This window comes from Rosa rugosa, chromosome 1 (genome assembly GCF_958449725.1).
Source record: "Rosa rugosa chromosome 1, drRosRugo1.1, whole genome shotgun sequence".
Taxonomy (NCBI): domain Eukaryota; kingdom Viridiplantae; phylum Streptophyta; class Magnoliopsida; order Rosales; family Rosaceae; genus Rosa; species Rosa rugosa.
Window position 1 is genome coordinate 63,403,268 of NC_084820.1, and position 23,653 is coordinate 63,426,920.

The 23,653-nt window shown below is 40.5% G+C and overlaps 2 protein-coding genes and 1 long non-coding RNA gene across 5 annotated transcripts; 2 read left to right on the forward strand and 1 right to left on the reverse strand.

The window, feature by feature from the left end:
* Positions 1-9,759: 9,759 nt before the first annotated feature.
* On the forward strand, positions 9,760-10,809 carry LOC133744353 (uncharacterized). The gene is made up of 2 exons (XR_009863416.1): positions 9,760-10,230; positions 10,527-10,809. It is a non-coding gene; the product is annotated as an uncharacterized LOC133744353 (long non-coding RNA).
* A 1,536-nt stretch (positions 10,810-12,345) lies between these two features.
* On the forward strand, positions 12,346-13,821 carry LOC133744360 (uncharacterized). Its single transcript, XM_062172484.1, has 2 exons — positions 12,346-12,818; positions 13,472-13,821. Exons 1-2 carry the CDS (start codon positions 12,495-12,497, stop codon positions 13,649-13,651), a joined length of 504 nt encoding a protein of 167 aa, XP_062028468.1. The 5' UTR covers positions 12,346-12,494; the 3' UTR covers positions 13,652-13,821.
* Positions 13,822-15,238: 1,417 nt separating this feature from the next.
* Positions 15,239-22,622, reverse strand: LOC133726050 (homeobox-leucine zipper protein HDG2). Of its 3 annotated transcripts, none has more exons than XM_062153500.1 (13): positions 22,214-22,622; positions 21,493-22,037; positions 20,714-20,949; positions 20,492-20,609; positions 20,131-20,319; positions 19,394-19,852; positions 17,986-18,087; positions 17,690-17,896; positions 17,420-17,594; positions 17,008-17,279; positions 16,195-16,284; positions 15,691-16,095; positions 15,239-15,605 (listed from the first exon to the last, which is right to left on the reverse strand). In XM_062153500.1, the coding sequence occupies exons 2-12, from the start codon at positions 21,595-21,597 to the stop codon at positions 15,733-15,735; spliced, it is 2,316 nt and encodes a 771-aa protein (XP_062009484.1). In that variant the 5' UTR covers positions 21,598-22,037; positions 22,214-22,622; the 3' UTR covers positions 15,239-15,605; positions 15,691-15,732. The 3 variants fall into 3 exon arrangements, with proteins under 3 accessions (XP_062009484.1, XP_062009483.1, XP_062009485.1); XM_062153499.1 differs by having other exon boundaries at positions 16,189-16,284; XM_062153501.1 differs by having other exon boundaries at positions 16,189-16,284; positions 20,714-21,015.
* Positions 22,623-23,653: the final 1,031 nt, after the last annotated feature.

Sequence of the window (23,653 nt, forward strand, 5' to 3'; positions counted from 1 at the left end):
CCATCGAGCTTCCCGCTCATGTCTTCCCGGCACTCATCGAGCTTCCCGCTCATGCCTTCCCGACAACCATCGAGCTTCCCGCTCATGCCTTCCAGGCAACCATCGAGCTTCCCGCTCATGCCTTCCCGGAAACCATCGAGCTTCCCGCTCATGCCTTCCCGGAAACCATTGAGCTTCCCGCTCATGCCTTCCCGGAAACCATCGAGCTTCCCGCTCATGCCTTCCCGGCACCTATTGAGCTTCCCGCTCATGCCTTCCAGACAACCATTGAGCTTCCCGCTCATGCCTTCCCGGCAACCATCGAGCTTCCCGCTTACGCCTTCCCGGCACCCATCGAGCTTCCCGCTTACGCCTTCCAGGCAACCCCCGAGCTTCCCACTTACGCCTTCCAGGCAACCATCGAGCTTCTCGCTCACGCCTTCCCGGTAACCCCAGAGTTTCCCTCTCGTGCCTTCCCGGCACCCATCGAGCTTCCCGCTTACGCCTTCCAGGCAACCCCCGAGCTTCCCACTTACGCCTTCCAGGCAACCATCGAGCTTCTCGCTCACGCCTTCCCGGTAACCCCAGAGTTTCCCTCTCGTGCCTTCCCGGCACCCTAAGCTTCTCGCTCACGTCTTCCCGGCACCCCCGAGCTTTCACGCTCTTGCCTTCCGGCATTCCCAAGCTTTACACTCACATCCCCTCGACATAATACACATTAATGGAACATTGAATTCTTCTACCATTTGTCATTTGCAACAAATCGAATTCTTTTCGCGTTCCATTAATACGAGCAAAAACCAAACAAACACAAGCGTTCGCGTATTCATCGTTCACGAAATTACAAACGCTTGCCTTCATGGCACTCATGCAACTTACATCTCACGAGCATAACCCCGTCAAACTTGACCTCATTCATTTCCTTTCGCGTGTCACACATTTTTCATATGCAATCCATATGCTCACACGACCATATGCGCTCTCGAGTCTATATGCCATAACCGATCGTACTCGGCGCCATTCACATGTATACATCAACATGTATCATGCACCTCGTACATTCGTATATGCCAACGCATATCTATGCAACTCACATACGTTTCCTAGTACTATAAGTATTCTACAAGTGCGTGCTTTTGTCTTTGTTGTGCAGGTTAACGAGTCCCTTCTTGCTTATGGAGTTCGGGGACTTGTAGGGGCTGGACGCCGCCCGGACGTTACTTATGCTTGATGACTTCATGTTTATAACTCCCCAACCAAGAAGCTCCTCTTACTTGGGGACTTCGAGGACTTGTAGATACCTCTACTAGCAAAGTTATTTTCTACATCACCAAGCATAAGTAACACCCTCTTGGGGGGGCCCACAAGCCATGGTGGGACCTAACCGAGACATGCATCCCATAACCCGATGTCCAAGCTACGCCACGATAGTCGGAAGTGGTCAATACCTGATACGCTTTGAGCAAGCGCATAATTTAACCCTAAAAATATCATTAGTAGTATAAGCAAGTAGGGATCGTTCTATTCCGGGGATTGAGGGTACACCTGTCATTGTCAAACAATTAAACAATTAAAATTAAAACAAAGTAATATAATCACAAAGATATTCACAAGTATAAACATATTTACGAAAAAGGGGGAATTTTGGATTTTGGATTCGAAAATAAACTAAGTTAAGAAAACAAATAAAAATGCAAAAACATAAAAATACGAATGGAATGAAGGAACAAAGATCAAAACCGAAACTTATGATTAAAATTGATTCAAACCCTAATATTGTTCATCTAAGTCATGAGAAAGGAGTTGATCATGTGAAACATTCGAAAGCAAATGAATTCCCATTTTTTACTTTTCAATGCTAATTAACCTAAGCGAAAGCACCTAGATTAATCCTATCAAACATGCAATCAAACCCTAGAAAGCTAGTCAATCATGTCATGTTTAACGCATTACACATAGAGAAAGGCTATCAACTCAAGTGTACAACTTAGTATGGAAAAGTCCACCTAATTGCAATTCTCTTTAATTAAATTCGATCTTTGTACAAAACCTTTACTACTTTGATTCAAGTTTACACAAAACGAAAAGTCGATTTCATGTTCTTAAACCTAGCACCAATTATATCGAAACTCTAAGTGTTTGCAACCACATAAGATTAAAATACAAAAGTTATCCATAATGCAAATTTAATTAAACAAACCCACATAAGCAACTCTTGAATCACAATATATGAATCTGAAAATTCTCAATTAATCATAAAATTCCAGAAATTAACAATTGTTCAAACATATATGTCAACTAAGGCAAAACCAACGAAATACAAAGCAAAGGTTACAAAGTAGAGGTCGAATTACACCGTGGATGGAAGATGAAGATGGGTGAATAACGTTGAATCCTTTGAGACTCGAAAGCAAGCTTCAAAGGTGGAGGATGGATGATGATGCTCACAGCTTGGTTCTTCTCTTCCTTGGCCTTGCTTGAACTTCGTGGCTTGCCCTAGAGGATGTTGGAAAGGAAAATGGAAAGGAAATGGAGAGACAAAGAAGATGGAATGGATGAAGGAATGTCCTTAGAATGAGAGGAGAAGGTGTTTATATAGGGAAGAAAAAGAAGAGTGAAATGATAAATGGAAGAAAAATAATGAAAGTGGTTTGTAAAATATGGAAAAGATGGAGTAATGATGAAATGAAAGCAAGGCATGAAGGTGCAGAAGTATGGAAGTGATGATGATCTATTGGAGCAGAAAAATATATCCAAGGAAAAAGAGAAAAGCATCTAGCTTTCTTCATGTGGGTAGGAAACTTGAACATGTGGTGTTGAGCTGTTTTAGGTCAGTTTCTGCCCTTTTATTCCTTCAATTATTTCTCCAACAGGAATTCAGTTTTGGCTCGTGACTTCTTCATATGAAATGATCTACCATGAGTGTAGATCATTTTGGTAAAATTTCAGAATTTATTTCCATGCCTTTGGGCTGGAAATGCTGCTGGACCTCTTACAGGTCCAGTTTTCCAGTTTTGCTTCTGCAGGAAATTGGGCTGACTGTTTGAAGGCCTTCCACTCAATTATAGCTCTGGCACTCTTCATAAGAAATGATCCTTAGGATGTGTAGAATGGATCTGGAAAGTTTCAGCTCATTTGAAGTTCATTTGGTCCGGCGGCCGCTCCTTCTTCCTTGCTTGGCTTGGTTTCTCCTAGCCGGAGTAGGAAAATGTGTAAAATTGACATTTTAGTACATTTCCATTTTTCTCCACCATTTATAGGTAAGTGTGGACCTAATGCTCATTTCACCATCATTTACTCCAATGTACCTAAGAAAATAGAAATTGAGTTAAAAATCGATTCGTTAAGGAATTAACTAAGCAAAATGTGAGGAATTAACTATTAAAATACCACTTTAAAATGCTCCTATCAATACCTCGCCGGGAAGCCACCTTCCCGGCCTTGCCAAGTTGCCTCCATAATAGGCCTTTCTACACTAGAATAGTAGTTTTAGCATCCCACATTGGAAAACATGTAAAGGAATGAGACTCCTCCCACTTAAACATCCATCCCATTACATCTCTTGTAATCCCTTTGGGCCGCAAGGCCCAAACACACTAGTTAAGCTTTCAAGTGGACGTAGTCTCCCGCTAAGGCGGGAGACGAACCACTATACTAGCTTCTTGTGCGTCTCTCTCTCTCTTACTCTCTATCTTTAACGTTAAATAGACCCCTCGGTCACAAACATTAACAGCTCCAAAACCAGTCTGGCTAGCAAACAGTCTTTTTTTAATGCGCGAGCGTGCCAACACATTTCAGTGTAGTCGTCGGGGCGTCCCTTGACCTAACTTCTTGATCAAACGCTGTGGACGAGGAGAGCACCAACCTCGTCACCAGGTTCTTTTCTATGCCTTTCGGAAAATGACTTCTTGCCTTACGGATAAGGACTTGTGGAGTGATCTCTTGCGTCACCGAGTCGATACTTAACGTTGTAGGTTAAGCAGAGAAATCACCGGAAAATAGGAGAAAGCATGGGTTTTGCTAAAGCGTGACTTTAACATGACTGGGTTGCGAGGGCGTTACCCTTGCTTCGCTGGTTTCAACTAGGTTGAAGATAGGTTTGCTCCGGAGAAGCTTTGATAATCATTAAGATTGATTGGAGAGTTGTTGTGCGTTTTCGTTATTCTGTTTTAGCCTTTATATATAGGCTACTTGTAGATTCACCTTCCTAATAGAAGTGCAATACTATATTTTAGGCCACAGTTATTAGCCTTGAATCAAATCAAAACTCTTAATTACTTCAAAAAAAAAAAATCAAAACTCTTAATTACTTCAAAAAAAAAAAAATCAAAACTCTTAATAGTTTTGATAACTATCGTAGGCAATAAAAGATTTGCCTCGTGGCTAGAATATAGGCAAGGTTAATTGCCTCTTGGGATGTAAACTCTGATACGTATATGCCTTCGCAATCTTTCTGCATACAATCTGTTGACACCCAAATTTCCACAAGTTCAAATTCTATGAGTGATAAGCGAAGAGGGCAAGTCATCAACCTCGTAACCTAATTGGGCCTTCAAGCGAGCCCATTTCACGTCAAAAGGAAGCTCTCTATTTAGCAAGCTATACGAGAAGCCCAAATTCTCAAACGATTGACATGCATTTTCAAAGGAGCTAACACGCTTATTTACCATGCAATACGCGTAGACCCAAGCTACGTTTGGGGCTTATACGGCGAGATGTGGTGTGGAAGGTAACGGATCCTGTGAGGCCCATTGTTACGATAAGGCCCATCGATAATTTTGGACTTGGGAACCAAAATTCATGCTTGATGGACCAAAATCTTAACATGGGCTAGTAGAGAGATGAAAGCAAGCCCAACAAGACTTAGAGCCCACTAGAGTCATTCCCCTACCCAAAGTCCACTACACTAGAACCGGTAGCCCAAAAAATCGTTGGAGTCGTCTTCCCCAAATCAGGAACGTTGTTCCATCAAGTTGTTGCTGGGATTACTACTCCACCCATTTCTGGTAAGAACCCCAAGTCTATACAAAAGCTTCCCAACTCTCATCCTCCGAAATCCTATCTCAATTTCCAATAATCCTTAGATTTTTGTGATCACAATTTACAATAGCACAAATCAAGGGATTATGATCTCTCCAAAATCACAGCAGCACGAAATCTGGGATCCCCATCACCGTCCTATACCTGCGCCACCGGTCTTTACCCACTTAGCCAAAGCAAGCTTTCACTCTTTTGATTTCATGGGGAAAACAAAAGCTGAAAGTTTTAGAATGATCCCATCAAAACTGAGAATACCCTTTCAAAGCCTCTGGTTCTTGGCGCAAATCCTCCCCGTCTATCACCGCTATAAAGGGCGAGTCCATTGCCGTAGGAAACCAAGCCACAACAGCCCAGAAACATCAAGCAAGAGATCAAGCTTTATCTCTGAATCACTAGCCATCAATTCTTCCCAACCAACCTTAACCCAAAATCCAGAAATCATGCCATTGCTGGAATTTTCCCTCTCTGCTAAACTCTCATGCATCTAGCTCCCACACCACATCCACCTATAAGTTCCATTTGAATTAATTCCAGTTGCTGCTGTTATCACCTGGGCCAATCGCTGCTGGTATCTTCAAGCCAAAAAGTTGCTGTTACCATCCAGCTAGTCACAACGAAGTTGTTCTCAGGTTCAACCTTTAATCAATTTCGGGCCTAGTCTCGCTTAATCAAGAAGGCCCTGCTGCAAAGGTTCAAAACACAAAATAGCCCTCACACAATCATGTATAGGGGATCTGTTTATTGCAATTCAAGGATCATTATATCCTTCCTTCCATATGTTCCACGTCCACCACACTCCTTAATTGCATGGGAGACTTGATTGCTTGCACATACATTCGCTGTCCTTATTTGATCCATAGTGAGGCCCACGCCCATTAATTGCCATATCTGAGTGCAGCCTAATTAACTTGCATAGCCCATGTCCATTAAGGACCTTCAATGTAAACCAATTAATCCTAATTAATAGTGGCAGCTTGCACCTCAACCAACTTCCCTCTTAGATAATACTTGGTAATCAAGCAAACGAATCACCATTAATTATCATATCTGATAATTACAATAAATCAAGGAATATCCAGATTTGCTTCAAGATTGCTCGATCTCCAAGTATGCTTTATTGAGCCTCTAAATAATATATTCCGAACTTATTAAAAATATAGGCTTGCGCCATGGATATTAATTGGTCCGGATTTCTTCGAGTCCCCCTTGTCGGGAAAAAATGTTAATTTTGGGTTCAAACATTGCCCCCCAGACCTCGAAGTCAAAGGTCCTCGTCTTGACTGAAGAGGTCTTAAGTCAGCACTAGTCTTGCAATAACGTCTCTTTAAAGCCACTTGCATTGGCTTAACTGATATCACTTGACTGATCCCAGATAGGCCCCTAATTAGGCCATGAAGCTTGAATGTCACAATCTAACTCAATCTGACGAACAATAAGATAGATTCAAAGAGTGGCACCTTGATAGACAAAGACTCGAAGATGACGTACTCACCATAAGTGTTACGTCCCGAACCAAAATTTTACATGTTTAATTGTTGTTAAACGAAGGATGACGATTTCGGTTACATTTTAACTGCTTTCAATACGTTTAGTGGCCCAAAAATTGACTTTTTACTAGGGTCAAAATTTGAAAATTTTTTCTTCAAGAAAGTCATAGAGGACGTTAAACCGAACGCGTGCATATTCGGTTTGTAAAAATCGGAACTCATATACGAAAGTGGGTTTTTGTCCATTTACCCCATTTTTAGGGATTTTTTTCCCACTTACCCCATTAAGTTTTTTTAATTCCCTCTTACCCAAAACACTCTAAGGAGGTCTTCCCTAATACCCCATTAAGCCTTTTTTTTTTGTTTTTTAATTTTTTTTAATACCATTTTACCCTCACCCTTTTATTACTTAGAGAGAGAGAGAAAATGGAAGAGAGAGAAACCATAGGAGACTTCACCGGAGCCGATCACTGGCCGCCGGTCACCGGCTGCCGCCCACCGGAATTTGCTGAAAATCTCACCGAAAATGTTTTTTTGACCCTAATAGACGTCTATTGCCCCCCAATAAAGGGCAATAAACCTCTATTGCCCCCCAATAGACGTCTATTACCCTCTAATAGAACTTTCAGTAGCCGGAATGGAACTAATCTTCCTACAATTAAACGAATAAAACTCTTATTAAAGAAAAAAACGAAGAGATTATATCAATTTAAAAACGTCTATTGCCCCCTAATAGAACTTTCAATTTCCGGAATGGGAACTAGTCTCCCTAAAATTTACAAATAAAACTTTGATTAAGGAAAAAAAAATGAGGAGAATACATCAATTCAAAACATTTATTGCCCCCCAATAGACCTTTAACAGACCTGTATTGCCTCCCAATATACCTTTATTACCCCAATAATTTTTTTTTTCTTTCTCTTTCCTTCTGCCACCATTTTACCAAGGTTTTATCCCCCTCTAAGAAAAAAATACACATAAAGTTCGCAAAAAATAAGTCATGGAAAGCAAAAACAAGGTCCGGTGAATATTAGTGTTAATGAAAACGAAAAAGCAGAACACCAGAATTCAATATAATCCTAAAAGGATCTGCACCACCTATTCATCAACTTCGTCCTCATCGAATTTCTCGTCATCATCAGCATCCTGTATCACAGAGGTCAATAACAAACATCAGAAATTGGGCAAGGAGTCTTGCAAGCATTGACCAAATCAGATTGATCCGGCGCGGGCATCAGAAGACGTCTATTGTTGGCAACGACGCCAGCGACCCAACCAACCCAACTCTTGAAGCCACATGACCCGTACCGAAATCCTCCAAGAAGCTCCTGCGCTCGACGCTGACGAGCTGGACCTGAAACCAGCACCGAAGGATGAAAGAAGGCTTCGACGCAGGCGAGAAGAGGCCGACCAACATCGAACTCGTATCCGCAGAACCCCAATCGCAGAGGGCCGACGACCATCAGAAGCGAAACCGTGGTCGACCGCTCCGCTCAGACCCGAAGAACCGGCACCGCTTCCACCGTCTTACCCCCTTCCGCTCGCCGCTCTCGCAAAGTCCTCCTGAAACCAGAGATTTGATCTCTTCTCCGCTAACGACAACGACGACGATTGAGGACACGGTGGTCTGAGATCCATCAGTCTATTTCCTCCTCCTCTGATGTAGACGACGCCGTTGGCCACGACATGGTGCTCGTGATCGGGGAGGGGTAGAGAGAGAGAGAGCCGATTGGAGAGAGAGATGAGATGAGTGTGGTATAGTGTCATTATTTAATTAGTCTGAGAGCAAAACTGTTATTTTCCTTTAAATGAGGTTAGTGGGAATAAAAAATCTCTTGGTGGTGTGAGTGAGCTAATTTTAGTCCATTTTGGTGCTATGGGTCAAGGACCCTACGAAAGTTATAAGCGAAATACGAAAGTTACTGTTGGTGGTAGATAGTATAAATTTGAATTTTTACTGTGGGTAGGTCAGAACCCACCCATCCGGTTATTTATCTCTCTCTCTCTCTCTCTCTCTCTCTCTCTCTCCTTTGCAACTCCGGCCATCTCTCTCCTCCGGCCACCTGGGAACGAGTGACTAGCACCGTTCGACTCCTTTGCCCATAACCAGCCTCCCTATAGTGGTAGATCACGGCGTCGTGGCCGGAAAACGAAGAAACAAGGCAGGAAACTTCACGGGGCGGATTTGAGTCAACGCCGAGTTCTCCAAATTTCGGCCACCACAGACAGCCAAACTTGGCCCCTGAGAAGCGCCGTGAAACGTAGATGATCCTCCCCGAAGCTTTTGTCGATAATTGAAGCGTGGAGGAAGAAACGACGGTTTGAAAATCCGGCCACTATTCACGAATCCGGGTGTAAGGTTTTCTTAATTGTTGAGGTACTTTTAGTTGTTTTCTGAATTTGTTGCAGTTCAGAAAGTTGTTCATATGGTTGAGACGAAACTGCTGTCAAAATTTGGTGGTCATCGGAGATGGTGGCCAGTGGCCCACCGCCGCCACTGTGGGCGGCGCGTGGGGCTGCCATCTGACTTCAATTTATTTATTGATGCTGAATAAATTGAATAAATTGATTGAGATGAAGAAAAATGAATAAAAGATGAGAAGAATAAATGAAAATGAGGGATAGAAACTTCAACATGGTTGAAGTTCCATTTTATCTACACGAGTATGATGATTATATATATATACAATCCGGCTACGGTGCGGACAGTACGGATTTCTCGTTTTCCTCCACTTTCCGATCACATTTTCACATCTTAACCGTTTAGTTTTTAGGTCCTAATGTATAGATCACCTCTGCAAAATTTCAGCCAATTTGGTGATCGTTAAGGCATCCAAAACTGAAAATTACAACAATGTACACGAACGGTTCCGGTTCAACAGATTCGGATCGTTCGTGTAAATTGCAGTTTTGGATGCCTTAAAGATCACCAAATTGGCTGAAATTTTGCAGAGATGATATATACACTAGGACCTAAAAACTGAACGGTTAAAAATATGTGATCGAAAAGTGGGTGAAAACAGGAAATCCGTACCGAAATTTTGGTACGGACGTCCGCACCTAAGAAAAATCCTATATATATATATATATATACACACACACACCAATAACCCATCTAGAAGATCAACGTGCATAATATAAAAAGAATTGCTGTAAAGATGACTAACATGGATGATTAAACAAGTAGTGAGATATATAAAATATAAAAATACTGAACCGCAGACTTTACAGTTTACACGACAGCTTAATTTTCAACAAGGTTCGGATCGAGCAGAGAGCCTTGACTAGCTATAGCTATCATCTCCAAGTCCCATTTTGCCATCACAGCAACTCAGCAAGGCACAAGAGCAGCAAGTGTTGGCAAATTAAGCACCCGATTCTGATCGAGCCTAAGAAATGGGTGCTTTTCTGATGCTAATTGACGCCATACTCTTTTTATACTTCATCGTAATGGCGATGTCGCCGATGGTCAACGCGCAGCTAGTTCTGCCTCCAAGCCTCTTTCTGGAGTGGATGGTGGAGTACCGAGTACAAGAACTGGTACGTCGGCGAGTTCGATGACTATTGCTTTGTGGAGAAGCCTCATTTCATCGTTGGTCTTGTCTTGGTTGAACTTGTATTCCAGTGGCCTCTTGCCCTTGCCAACTTGTATGGCATGTTGGTTGGAAAGTCTTGGTACAACACCACCTGCTTGGTCCATGGCGCCACTTACTTAACCACCATGGTAAAGAATTTGCTTGATTTATCTCTTTATAAGTTGTAACTGATTCTTCAAATTAGGGTGGTGTTATATCTTAAACTATTTAGCGTAGCGGTTTGTAGCTTTATATACAATCTCCCAAGAGTAATCTTTTCTCAGTGATTATGGGATCTTTGATAATGACTCAAGGAACGAATAGTTGTTGTCTAATAATAAAAAGAAAAATTACAACAACCAAAGATATGCAATCAAATACAATTCCCATAGTTTCTAATTCTGTTTATAAATATTCTATATCTCTGATTTGGTGAAAATTGCAGGTCACCGTGTTAACAGAGATGATAGGTTCTGGCAAGGCATCGAACAAGCTGTTACTATTGTGCTACCCTTTTTTGGGGTTTATGTGTTGGCCATGCTGCGTGGGCTGCTGCCGCCATCAACCTCTACTTCAACAGCCAATGCCACAAAAAAGAAAAGGATTTAGATCTCGATCAGCTATCATTTCACGTTTGTAAACTTTAGTTGGATCTCATTTGTATGTTTATCTTGTTTAAGGCAATTAAGAACTCAAGGAAGCCAGCAGGAAGGGACATTAGTTGGTCATTGAAATCCCATATAATAGAAATCTCAAAGTTGATATTTGATCTTGAACCTCTTAGAGTTATTTATTTAAAAGCAAATTACCACTAATAAAGTTTGGTCAAAGAAAATAAAGTTTGTATTAGATGTGTCAAATGATACACCACAATACAAGAGGTACAAAAGACCCCAACAAATAGAGGCACGTAGGCCCAGCAAATAAGGCACACAGGCCCAACAAAAGAGAATTAAAGCCTCTAATAGGCTTGGCCCAAATACAATTTGAAAGCCCAAACTTGAAAATGAAAAACCCTAGTACTAATGCTAGCAGCCACCAAGAGAAAAGCAGCTCCATCTCAAGAATACCACCGCCGCCACCTCCATGTCCAAGCTTGAAGAGTATTAGCCACCAAAGCACCATCTTGCTTCCTTCTACACCGGTTGGGACACAACACACAGGGCTCAAATATGCCCAAGAAACACCAAGTAACCTAGCAGAGTGTGATTGCGGAAATCGATCCACTCGCTGTTGCGGAGCGAAAATACGCCAATGGGCGTAAGTTCGTTTAGTGGTGGTGGAGAACGAAGCAAATCCGGAAGCACTAGCAACAAATGCCATCCAAAGAGGACATGGAAAATTTCGAAGGTAGATCTGGACTAGAGGAGTAGAAAATCGGTGACAAAAGGCCATACTTGGGTTGTAGGGATGGAGAATGTAAGGGGTGCAGATGGAGTGAAGGGGGTGAAGATGAGAGCTGTTCTCATTAACATAAAGCCTATAAGAGCAGTATGGTGTGGAGAGGTAGAGAAATGGTAGATGGGTGAAGTAGGTGGGGAAGAGAGAGGAACCAGAAGGTGATTGAAGGGGTGGAGGGGATGGACGGGATTGAACGGGTGGGGTTGGAGATGGAGGTAGAGAAAGGGATCGGTAGACTCTCAAAATAGTGACTGGGGTAGAGAAAATTTCTAAAGAGAATGTAGACCCTCTCTCTCTAGAAACTTTCCCAATGATACTTTAGCAACCCGTTCTTAGAGTTATTTAAGAATGACTCAATCTTATCGTAGCCTAATATTTGAGTGAGCTATTTGTGTGATGTTACTTACATTTTACTACTAATGGACACTCACGTTCTCTTAACAAAAAAAACCCAAGTATTATCCAACCAAATCTGAGCACAACAATACTCCTTGGTTTCAGACCAAAAAAAGAAAAACTACTCCTTAATCGGTTAGTTGGTTGCTCGCACCTAAAACTAAAAGCACAGGCCTGAGGCCTTCATGTCACGAAAAAACGACCAGGCGTATATATATATGAAAAGCATCAAACCATTAAATTCTTGCCGAAAGAGAGGAAAATAAGAACACGGGTTTTAGTTAACGGGTTCAACGGGTAATAACGGGTTTAGCACGGCCCGGCCCGTTTATTTGCGGGTTTTTTACGTGCGGGCTTTTTTCAGCCCGGATTAACAATAGTGCGGGTTCGTGCGAGCTTTTCGCGGGCGGGTTTAGTGCGGGTTTACGGGTTGCGGGTCTAAATGCCAGGCCTACATCAAACCAAACGATAGTCGTCGAAATTGCGAGACTCGACTTTTCCTCAAAACTTCCAAGACGCATATCATCTCCTTCCTCCCGCACACAGTTTCACAGAACCCCCCCAAGAGAAACACAGACGCCCATACAAAAAGCGCAATTACCTTCATACCCTCAAAATGGGTGCTCTGTTAAAGCTTGTGGACGCCGTCCTCTTCGTCTTCTTCGTCGTAATCGCGGTGGCGGCGCCGTTAATCGACGCGCAGACGTGTCTGCCTGAGAGCCTCTTCCCAAGCGTATTAGTTGAGCTCAAGAACTGGTACGCGCGTGAGTACGGCGACTATCTCATGACCCAGAAGCCTCATTTCATCGTTGGGATCGTCTGGCTTGAGCTACTGTTTCAGTGGCCTCTTGCTCTTGCCAACCTGTACGGAATTTTGGCCTCCAAGTCTTGGTTTAGCACCACCTGCTTGATCTATGGCGTCTCTGTTTTCACCTCCATGGTAAAGTTTCCAACTTTCTTTTTTTACTTTTACTTGTATCCAATTCCTTGTTTTATTGAGTTTTAAGTTCTGTTCTAGATCAAGTTAGTAACTTTTTATAGTGTGTGAGTATTTTGGAGCTGTTCAGATTCAGGAAAATGATGTAAAGATTACAGATTGGTGATGCTTGTAACTTATTTAAACTCATACTGTGAGAGACTGTGGCCTGAGAATTATAGATTGGTTGAAACTTGAAATAGACTAGCCAGTTAAGAGAATTCTGTAAACTTTTTTTGCTTATTTTACCTGCTGTTAGCATCAGTTAAATTGTAACAACAAAATGGTGTAAAAGTTGTCAGCTCAGTCTGAACCTCTGATGATGCATTTAGCCAAGATTGGCTAAGAACTTCCAGCATATGTCAGATTATGTTCGAATCCTCATTTTAAGTATGCATTGGATTAGAAACAGAACAACATTGCTGGTTAAGAAATGTGTTTAAGCCGCCGACTTGTCCTTAATGTTTACTTATGGTGATGAAAATTTTATAATTGGGTTGTGAGGGGTGGAGGTTTTATATTTCCAAAGTCTGAAATATTGATTTCTGTCTCATATTGGATTGTCTATCTCTGCAACTTTCTTTTGTTTGATATGCTTTGCTATTGTGAAATTTCAGGTGACTATATTATCAGAACTGATTCAGTCCGGCAAGGCTTCTGATAAGCTGTTGTTTATGTACTTCCCTTTCCTGGGGTTGGGTGTTTTGGCCATACTGCGTGGGCTGCTGACACCTTCCAGGACGAGTAGTTCAATGATCGGCAAGAGACCTATGTTGGGCAGGAAAAAGAAGGCTTGAGATACACAACTCACTGACTCAGACTTTGTAATTCTATCGTCATTTTGAGAGTTTTGTGTTTGTCATTTTTTCTGATTGAAATGCTCATTGTGTTTGTGACCTGAATCTTTTGATGAAACTGATCTTATGAATGAATGAAAGATTTATACAAATGGATTCGTTGGTAGTTCCATATATCCAGAATCTGACCAATTCCTTTCTTTCCATGTTAGATGTCCTCTGCTTTGATGCTCAACTCCTTAGAGATTGTATATGAATACTCTGATAAACTGCTTTCATCTCCATTCTATTAACATGAAACATCCCTTCTCTGATAACCATATACTCCTTAAAGATTTGAAATTTAGGACAGGTAAGATTTATACAAATCAGATCTCTTTTCTAATATGTTAATTTACATGACTCATATTGAGCTCCTCATCAGATCTGCATTTATCATAGTCACCTTTGCCAGCAATTATAATTTACAAAATAGCTTGTAGACAAGGCATGGAATCAGCTTTGGAGAGATGAAGTATCCATGCCCTTCTAGGGTACTTGTTTTAATATTCTTGTTACTAATCAATGAGGAGATAAGCCCAAAGAGAAAAGGAGGGAAAAAAAAAATTAGAACACAGGATGGGAAAACACTGATATTGCTGTAGTAGTGCAGTAGTGGTTTTTTTTTTTTTTTTGCTGTCAAATTCTCATTAAGGAATTTTAAAATAAGGTCTGATAGATCCTTCCCATATGATGCCAGCTTTTGTTGTCATGTTCATATACCTATTAGGTATTACTCATTATTGTTCCCCTTTGATTTCATTCTCATTCATATCATTTTGTATCTGTAAGAGCAAGTCCACCCGTGGGTCACTAGGTCAACTACTATTCACTGCTTTTTATGTGTATTTTCACTCTCTGGGTCACGGGCATAGTATATTTCATGCCCTGGGTCGCCTTGTGTCATCCTGGGTCACCTTGGTGACCTGCAAGCTGACCTGGTGACCCAGTTTTTATTGGAAACTATGCCCGTGACCTAGAGAGTGGAAATAAACACTAAAAAGCAGTGAATAGTAGGTGATATGGTGACTCAACCGGTGAACTTGCTCTAAGTATTAGGAGTCTTTAAATTATAATATATCTCACAGATTTGAAGATCAACTACTTTTAAGCATTTTCCATCTGTGTGATGAGTATTTATGGCCTAAAATCATTTTCCTTCTTTTGTATAAGTACTCTGAATTTCAAATATCCTCCCTCTTTGATGAGTGGTACTTCAACCATGCCATTTATTGGCTTACAACCACCAACCATCAGCATCATGAAAACCTTTTACTGTGTCTTTATTTTTCCTTAGGTAAATTAATTGGTCATGAATTTTTTTTTCTTTGACTTGCAAGCTTGCAATTGAATGCAGAAATGGCATTACTTTGATGGCAGGTTGTAGTTGATACATTAAATGTAACCATATTGCTCAGAATTCACATCATGGTCTGACATCATCTGCTCAACTACCCAGCAGCAAGCATCCATGGTATTTATTGTTCATCTTATGGAATCCATATGTAATTGGGACCAAAACAGAGAAGTTGATCACATACCAAGACAAACAAAAACCCAGGTAAAACCAATTCTTCATTACCTTTCTTTTGAAGAAAGACATAACATGATAGAAGGAATATCCATTTCAAAACAGCTTAAACCCCACTTAAGTGAGGCAAAACTGTAATCCTGATTACAAAGTTAAAGAAGGGGAAAAGAAAGAAAATTACAACTCAAAAATAAATAAGGTCTAGTAGCTTAATTTTTGTCTTCACTTAGATCGAGGAAGTCAATTCCCGAACCCCTCTAATCCCTCATCTGAAAATGATCATGTAGGGTGCGCTCTTGACTTCTCCCCTCTTCTAGTATAAGCTGAATTCCTCACCACCATCGTTGCTTCTTTCCTTTCTCTTCCCTCCTGCTCCCTAAAATACTGCGGACAAAATACAAACAATGATCAGTAACACTTCAAATAAAATAGACAAATATTAGCATATCAAAGTAAGATCAGAAATTACCTACGAAAACAAAAACTGTGTTGAGGCAGCAAGAAGAGCTGATCAGGCTTCATTGTCCAAGGACAATGAGGCCTTGATCCGCTCGACTGTGCAAGCTATGAGGTTGTTGACTGTTGCAACAGACCCCAGGGACAGCTTTGCGGTGGGAACTGAATCCACCAGGATCTGGAAGGCAACAGTCAACAAGGACCCTCCAGATTCACCTTCCCCGTTGTTGCTCCCGCTAGTTCCATCTGGGAGTATAGCAAACCCAGATGGCAGCAGGGCAACATAGTCAGGGTCACTGCCATTCAGAACGACATTCATAGCAACTATGTCCACAGGGGCATAGATTACATATGATGCCGTTGAGTCAGTGCAGCTCTCCTGCAGTATGAGCATGTTGCTCTGACTTGAATTGGCACTCTGCAAAATAAAAATTAAATACATTAGGGTAAGTAAGCTTAAAAGTATTTTATCCAAATAACATCAATAATAAGAAGGAAGATATGAAGGTACATTTACTCGAAGTAGTGACACGCAGTTCCCAGTGTCACGTCCGTTGGCTATGTGCGCCATTTCTTGCACGACGCCACCATTGGAGAGGATATCCCACTGCATCAAACACAATTACGAGACAGAATCCGTTAATTGATTCGTGGAATACTACGCTTTTATAGTCGTTTTTCAGCATATGCAGATGGGTTTCTATATCTTGGGTCTTGAATTTTCCACCCAGACAATTCCCATATTAGGTGAGATGTGAAATTTTCTTCCTTTCTGGACAATTACTTGAAATGTGCATGGTTCCTATATATGCTTTTTCTCTAATGGTAAAACTATCTTTGAATACCAGAATACTAACCATATGAGGCTACAAGGCCAATTTTAAATGCCAATAACATTTTCCAGATTAGTTGTCTACATCAAATACCTAATTTTTTCTAGAATGGAATTATTTCTGGCCAATTTGGAATGTAATCTTCCGATTAAAGAAGGTTATTGAAAAGGTTCATGTATTAGATTTGGTTAATGATACATATCAAATGCATGAATCTACCTGGTGTTTGGCAATCCAAAATAACGTTCCCAGATTTAGTTTTCTATATCAACTACATAACCATAATCTTTTCTAAAATGGAAAATAATTCTCCAATTAAAGAAAGTTATTGAAAAGGTTCATGTATTACAGTATTAGATTTGGTCAATTATACATAACAGATGCATGAATCTACCAAACAATTGCCAAACATATCCAAAATGTATGAACATTCATATTTCAAAAACGCGGTAAACAAATTTAGTAATTCCAACATTATTGAAATGTAATTAACGTACCTCATTTCGTGAGTTCTCATCACGAAGGAACTCAAAGACCCTTTTGGGGGGGACAGGAAGCCAGAATGAGGTTGCAGCGCTGAGAACAATGCCTGGAGGCCTGCCTGGATCATCCACACTCTTTCGGGTCATCACACGAACATCATCAGCCCCTGTTCCAGAGAGCGTCGTCCATGTATGAGTGGTAGATGCACTCACTCCAGCACAGAAACTTATAACCATTCTCTCGGCCAGCTTCAACATGCTCTTCCTCCCTTCTTGAGTTGTTATCACTAATCAACCATGCATTTAAAATATATAATATTGATTAAATAAACAATCTAACCAAATTAAATCTAGGGTTGTTAAATCTAGTCTCTAAACACTCACGCGCATCACTATACTAATTAGTTAAGTGTGGTCAACTACATACCACCAACATCACCGGTAGGGATGTTTGTCGCCAAGGCGCTGGCAAGACGCTCACATTGGCGGTCCAAGGTCGCAACCCATCTTTTTGCCCCGAATGCATTGCCAGAGTTGACCAGCTGCTTGTACAGATTGTGAACACCTCTTTCATCCACTTCTACATGCTCAATCCATGTAACCTAATGCAGGCACCAGAGTTTCAAAATGAAATCAAATTTGATGCAAATTGGCATACATATACTGATGTATAGCGTGTTTAATCTAATTGAACTACCTTTGAGTATCCATTTGGCATTTCTTGGATGAGACAACCAGAAGGTCTTCTTTGGCATGATTTCAGAGCAGAAGTATAGCCGCGTTGATTGTCCAAGGAGACATCAACCACTGCCCAAGTGCCATCGACATGCTGCTTACAGTACCTCACAAAATAACTCTCACGAGTTGGAACCAATGGAGATGGTACTTGAAATTCGGCTGTCATCTGCCAAATTACAATACATGTACATTCATGATTAAGGAGACTTGTCTTGAATAGTATAATGTATACAAATATTTAAACACTATGCATACCACTTGCAAGGCTCCATTGTAGTTTCCTGCTACTCCAGTTGATAGCACATCCAGAGTCATAGCTCTTGATACAATCCCCGAAAATACAGTTGACCATTGATTCTGAATAGTAAACAAAAAAGAAAAACAAGTTACTAATAGGGTTCCCATGTACTTCTTTGCTGAGGCATTAAATTGTATGTACATATTCAAAAACGTTTCACTATACAATGTTACATTGTCATACTATAAACATGATTAAAACGGAGAGTTCTTGATAAAAACATGTGATACTTTACACCATGTTCAAAAGATTATATCTTAACCATGTTTGAATATGTGGATCTATCCCAATATTACTACAGAACAATTACATTAGAGTTTGACATGCTTAACCAATAAATTCTTACTTTTTAGACGCATGGAATCGATTTAAATCTAACAATATAATTGTACTAAAGAATATGACACGTGTTCAAAAAAAGGACAATACTTGGCTGACCAGCCATGGGCAACCCGTCCTGACCAACGCCACTCAGGGTCCAACACGTGTTTTTTTTGGGCCCCTCTCTTTCTGTTCTCCTTCTTCCTCTCCTGTTCTCCTTCTCTCTTCTCCATTCCCTATCGGCTGCTCACCTCGACCAAGCTGACCATCCCCAAACCTCATTCCTCCTCCTCCTTAATCTTCAACCCCTTCTCCACTCCCTATCGCCGGTTTCCAGTCACCACCACCGCACCCACCCTCTCAATCAAAGTCTACACCGCGGATCGAGATATCTCCTTACTTGTCTCCGGTAACGGCACGTCTCCGGCAACGGTAAGTCCTCCTCCGGGGTACTACCTTGCTTCGCAGCAGTACTATGCTTGCTTCCTCCACCTCCATTCCCGTCATGAAGCACAGCGCCACCGACGGGATCGAGCGCGTGTAGAAGGCTTAATTGGCTTAGGGGGACACGTGTCTCCCACTTAGTGGTTAGGGTCAGCCAAAGCTGACCAGGTATGGTCAGCGAAGTATCTTCCTCAAAAAAATAAATTCTCATACTTTTTTAAGATGTGGACCAATCTAAATCTACCTATAAAACATGTGCTAAATAGTAGAACACGTGTTTAATCGATATGATGTTGACACATATATCGATCCAAGAATGTTACATGTATTACTACAATAAGTTCTAATATTGATAGACCTCGTGCATTGATCTAAACCAAGTAATAGTACATGTATTAAAGAATATACACGTGTTCAAATAACACATAGATCGATTCAAAAACATCAATCGTGCTCCTAATATATCTATAATATTGTTTCAACACGTGGATAAATCAAAATTTGACAACATAAATTGCAACCATGCATAAGAATATCATCCAAAAATAAAGAATATCATCCAAATATATATAGGTAGTTCAATTGAATTACTAAACTTACCACATCCATGAGAATCTCAACAAGGTTATTGTGGTTCATAATGACAACAGCACTCTCCCGCGAAGCTTCACATTTGAATCCAGATTGTTTTGGCACAATTCCACGAGGAAATGTTCGAATGTACTCATCCTCATTGAGCACAGTAGTTGATCCATCAATGCTATTCATCCACAAAGGTTCACCAATTTGAGCCATTCGGATTAGCTCCTCCATAGCTGCAACTGCAAGCTCAATAATCATGGGCTTATCTGCCTCACTAGGTGCACCGATTGACCGCATAATGTCTCCTGGAGCATACATGTCTGAGTTTAATAAGAAGCTGTGGTGAGGACTGGTCCCCATGTTTCCCACTCCAAGATCAAGTGGACTGCGGTTAGGAGGAACTGGTGAAGATATAAGAGGGTAGTTCCCCACTGGCTTGCCGACATATTTAGCAGCAATTGCTGATATTCTATCAATCTGGAAAGAATTGAAAAGTAATTAATTGATTAGGACATGGAGATTTATAAGCTGATCGATCATTAAATCAATATGCATGCATAATATGATTTTGTAAATACAAAATAGGTATATTATCCCCTATTTAAAGAATGTGGTTCAAATTCAAATTCCAATTTCTCTAATTTTCAATTTGGTTCAACGTCCTTCCTTACTGAGGCGTTAGACTGAAGAACCGGTGTAATGCAATGAGAATTGGTCGATCATTTTTTTGTTAACAAATTTCTAATCTTACGTACCTCTTCTCTTAATCGAGCATTTTCAAGTCTCAAATGATGCTCATCGAAGGACATCTCTCCAATAGCCGTTGGGCCTCCGCAATTAGGACATGATGCATTGCTCAGTGCCTCTCGATATCTCATGTTATCAGCTCGAAGCTTTTCATTTTCATTACGAAGGCTCGTGTTCTCATGCCTCTCATGCTGCGTCTGCAAGACAACGTTACGAACGTATAATATTAAACAATAAAATTGAGTGGGAAAATAATAAAACATAATTCAGTTTCACATCAGAAATTAAAATGTGACTAGTGTTGAGCAGTAATCCCACATTAATGAATGAAATAGTAATATGCTACGGAAATGAAATAAATTTGTATACCTTCATCTGGGTGCGCTTGTTTTGGAACCAAAATTTAACTTGTAATGGTTCCAAACCTAACTCTCGACTCAATTCCTTCCTTTGCTTGTCATCAGGGTGTGGACACTCCTTGAAGAAACTGAAAATAAAAACAAGTAAATATTCAGAGGTAATTAATATTCTCAGACAATGATAATGAACTTGTTAATCAAGTATTAAAAAAAGCGGAGTTAAAATAATTACGCTTCCATTTCTTGGATCTGGTGCTGCGTGTGGCGGTGATATCTCTTCTTCTTGTTGGGGCGAGGGTCTTGTCCATCGTCGCCGGAGCCACCTCCTTCCAGGTTCTCGCTGCCAGATTTTGTAGCACTGTCGAAATCATCACCGAGACGTGCATTCAGCTCGCTTTCTGATGTGTTCTGAGTGGCCATCATGTCCAGTGGGTTTCCGAAATGACCTCCACCTTCCATCATGTTTGGCTGGAACAAATCCATAGCTAGCTCTTAAAGATTTTCCGCAAGCAAGGTTTTTTATTGTTTTGAAATCTAAACAAACAGAAACGAAAAACAAAACAGAAAATGGGCACTCAAAAAATGGTCCAGGGAGAGTAGTACTATCTTTCCATTATATTAAAATACTATTTGAAAAGAAAAAAACAAAGACCCGTTGAATTTTCTGAGATCTCTGTCTTTGTGCCCTCTGTGGCTCTGTGGTGTGTGGAAACTGGAAAACATCTATGCAACTTTTTTCTTATATCGAGACTGATTTTGCTTCAAAAGGAAAATTTTGGTCTACCTAAGGTCAAACCGTCAAACCCATCAACGTGATTGAATTTTTAATTTTTTTAAGTACTGGGGTCAAAATATAAAATTTTAAGAAAAAAAATAATAATTTAGAAGGAGGAGAGAAATCAGGAAAATAATGGATCAAACGTACCCATTAATTTTTTCAACCAAAAAGCTTGTTTCAGATAAGTAACCAAATAATTGGGAAAAGAATAGATCTAACAGCATAGTACTGACCTGACCAAGAGTAAGTCCTGAAGATGATCCATACCCACCAAGATTCCCATTGCTTCCCATCATCGAAGGCATATTTCTCGCTGGAATCATAATACCGGCCGGCATAATTCAACACCCAGAAACCCTAGAGTAGTACTCTCTGAAAGGCACTGTGCATTTTTTGGGGGTTCTTTTGTATAGGGCTAGCTAGATATGAAGGGTTTGTGGCTTTGAGCTAGATTTGATTCTCTGACAGTGGTTTTGAAACAGAGAAAATGTGAAATTTTCACTGGTTAAGAAGAGACAGAGAGATGACAAAATGGTTTTGTCGTTGAAAAGGCCAGAGGATCTCTCACTCTCTCTTATAAAACCTATCTGGTTTTGTACTCAGTGAGGTAGAGAGTGTCCAAGGAGCAAATATATAGGGTTGAGAAGATGACAATTTAGGATACAGTTTTCTTGACAGACCAAAATTCAATCCAAACCAAATGAACAAAGATACATAACGCCAACGAATATCTCGTTGTTTTTTTACACCCAAGTATATCCTTGTAAGCTGCAGTAACCTAAAATGAACAAAAAAAATCTGTTGGAAAAAATAATATTGCAAATAAATGAAAAAGATTAAAGAAGCCTGAAGGACAGCAAAAAGGAAAACGGAAACTTATTCTGGAATCGACGCATTAGACATGAAAGTACATGTAAAAATAAAGTTGAAGAAATAATAAAAATTATGAAATACCAGTATCTATGATCTTCTTCCTTGGAGTTCTTGAAAAGCCCTGGACAGGAAACGCGCTACAGATCTGATCGATTTTGGAGTGATTTGCTGCCGGGAAACCACTGTTTGGTGCCACAGAAGTGGTTTTCCGGTGTACGGCTTTGGTATGTTAAGGTTTTATAGTAAGGAATAATATATAGGTTTGAAGTTGAAGTTGAAGTTGAAGTTGAAAAAAAAAAGAGAAACGGATGATGAAGAAGAAAAAAAGGCAAAAGAGCAGAGGATGGATTCAAAGGAAGGAGAAAGAGGGGGCAGAGGGAGAAAAGTATGGCAGCGAGGAGTAATTGCAGAGCGTATTGAGAGGGTGCAATTGCATTTAATGGTGGGAGGGAGAGACTAAGAGGTGTAATTGCTATGAGAGAGAGGGAGGGAGTGAGAAAGAAAAAGATAGCATTCTTATGGGGTTTTAATTCTTCCCCTAGGAGAGTGTATGGTGCAACGGATGACGGCTACCAAACTCTATGTTTTCTTTTTCTTCCAATCTCTTTGCTGTAGTTTATGAATCTTTTACCACCCACGTTCTACGAGTTCACATTTCAATTTAACTTTCTATTAGTAAAAAGGGATTCAGGATCGTACTTCGGATCGGGAAGACAATTTGATTTAGATCATACTATAGGTTATAATTCGTCTTATCTTGTAAATTAGTCGATGTTATGAAAAAAGTGCGGTGGTTAAAGAGCGGTTTGATACACATGCACGCAACGTAATAATAGAAAATTTTCACTTGGCGATGGATATAGATACCCATGCATGCATGTATGAGCGAGTACATGCATAAATGAAACCTATTCGGTTATTATACTCAAGATTGGATTGATGAAGTAGCGAAATCAACCACCACAGGTGGTCGAGTTGGTAAGAACCTCTAGGTGTGGAACCCCCACACTAGGGTTTGAATCCCGCCGATGCTGATTGGAGTTAAATCTCAATCTATTCTTGGTGGTCAGGGGGGAGGAAGCGTTATGAGATGATCCCTCGGCATAGACTAGTCTTTAGACCTAGGAAGCCTTTAAGAAACTGTGTGATCTCGATTAAAAAAAAAAAAAGTAGCGAAATCAGAAATAAAGATCAACCACATTAAATTGATATTAAGAGGTTCATGCATGCGCATTATAACATATGAGATATGATCACTCTTCTATATAGAGCCAGTATATTGGCATACGAATTTTGATATTGTCAATCGCACACATATATGGGTACATAATTGTCAATCGTTGATAAACGTGAATTCCACCACAATCGAACTACATCAATGAACGGTCATCATATAATCATACACACATATTACAAAATTCGTTGAGTTATTATACTTAGATTAGGTTGATGAGGTGATGTAAACGTAATTAATCGCATGAAATTGTTATCATTACCATTCACTTTGTAATTAATAAAATA

Bases quoted from the DNA above. Each gene is read 5' to 3' on its own strand.
- LOC133744360 (XM_062172484.1), top strand. From the start codon at position 12,495: ATGGGTGCTCTGTTAAAGCTTGTGGACGCCGTCCTCTTCGTCTTCTTC. The intron at 12,819-13,471 runs GTAAAGTTTCCA...GTGAAATTTCAG, and splicing joins TCTCTGTTTTCACCTCCATG to GTGACTATATTATCAGAACT.
- LOC133726050 (XM_062153499.1), bottom strand. From the start codon at position 21,597: ATGCCGGCCGGTATTATGATTCCAGCGAGAAATATGCCTTCGATGATG. The intron at 20,950-21,492 runs GTCAGTACTATG...GATTTGTTCCAG, and splicing joins CAGGACTTACTCTTGGTCAG to CCAAACATGATGGAAGGTGG. The intron at 17,280-17,419 runs GTATGTAGTTGA...ATGGTTGATTAG, and splicing joins CCCTACCGGTGATGTTGGTG to TGATAACAACTCAAGAAGGG.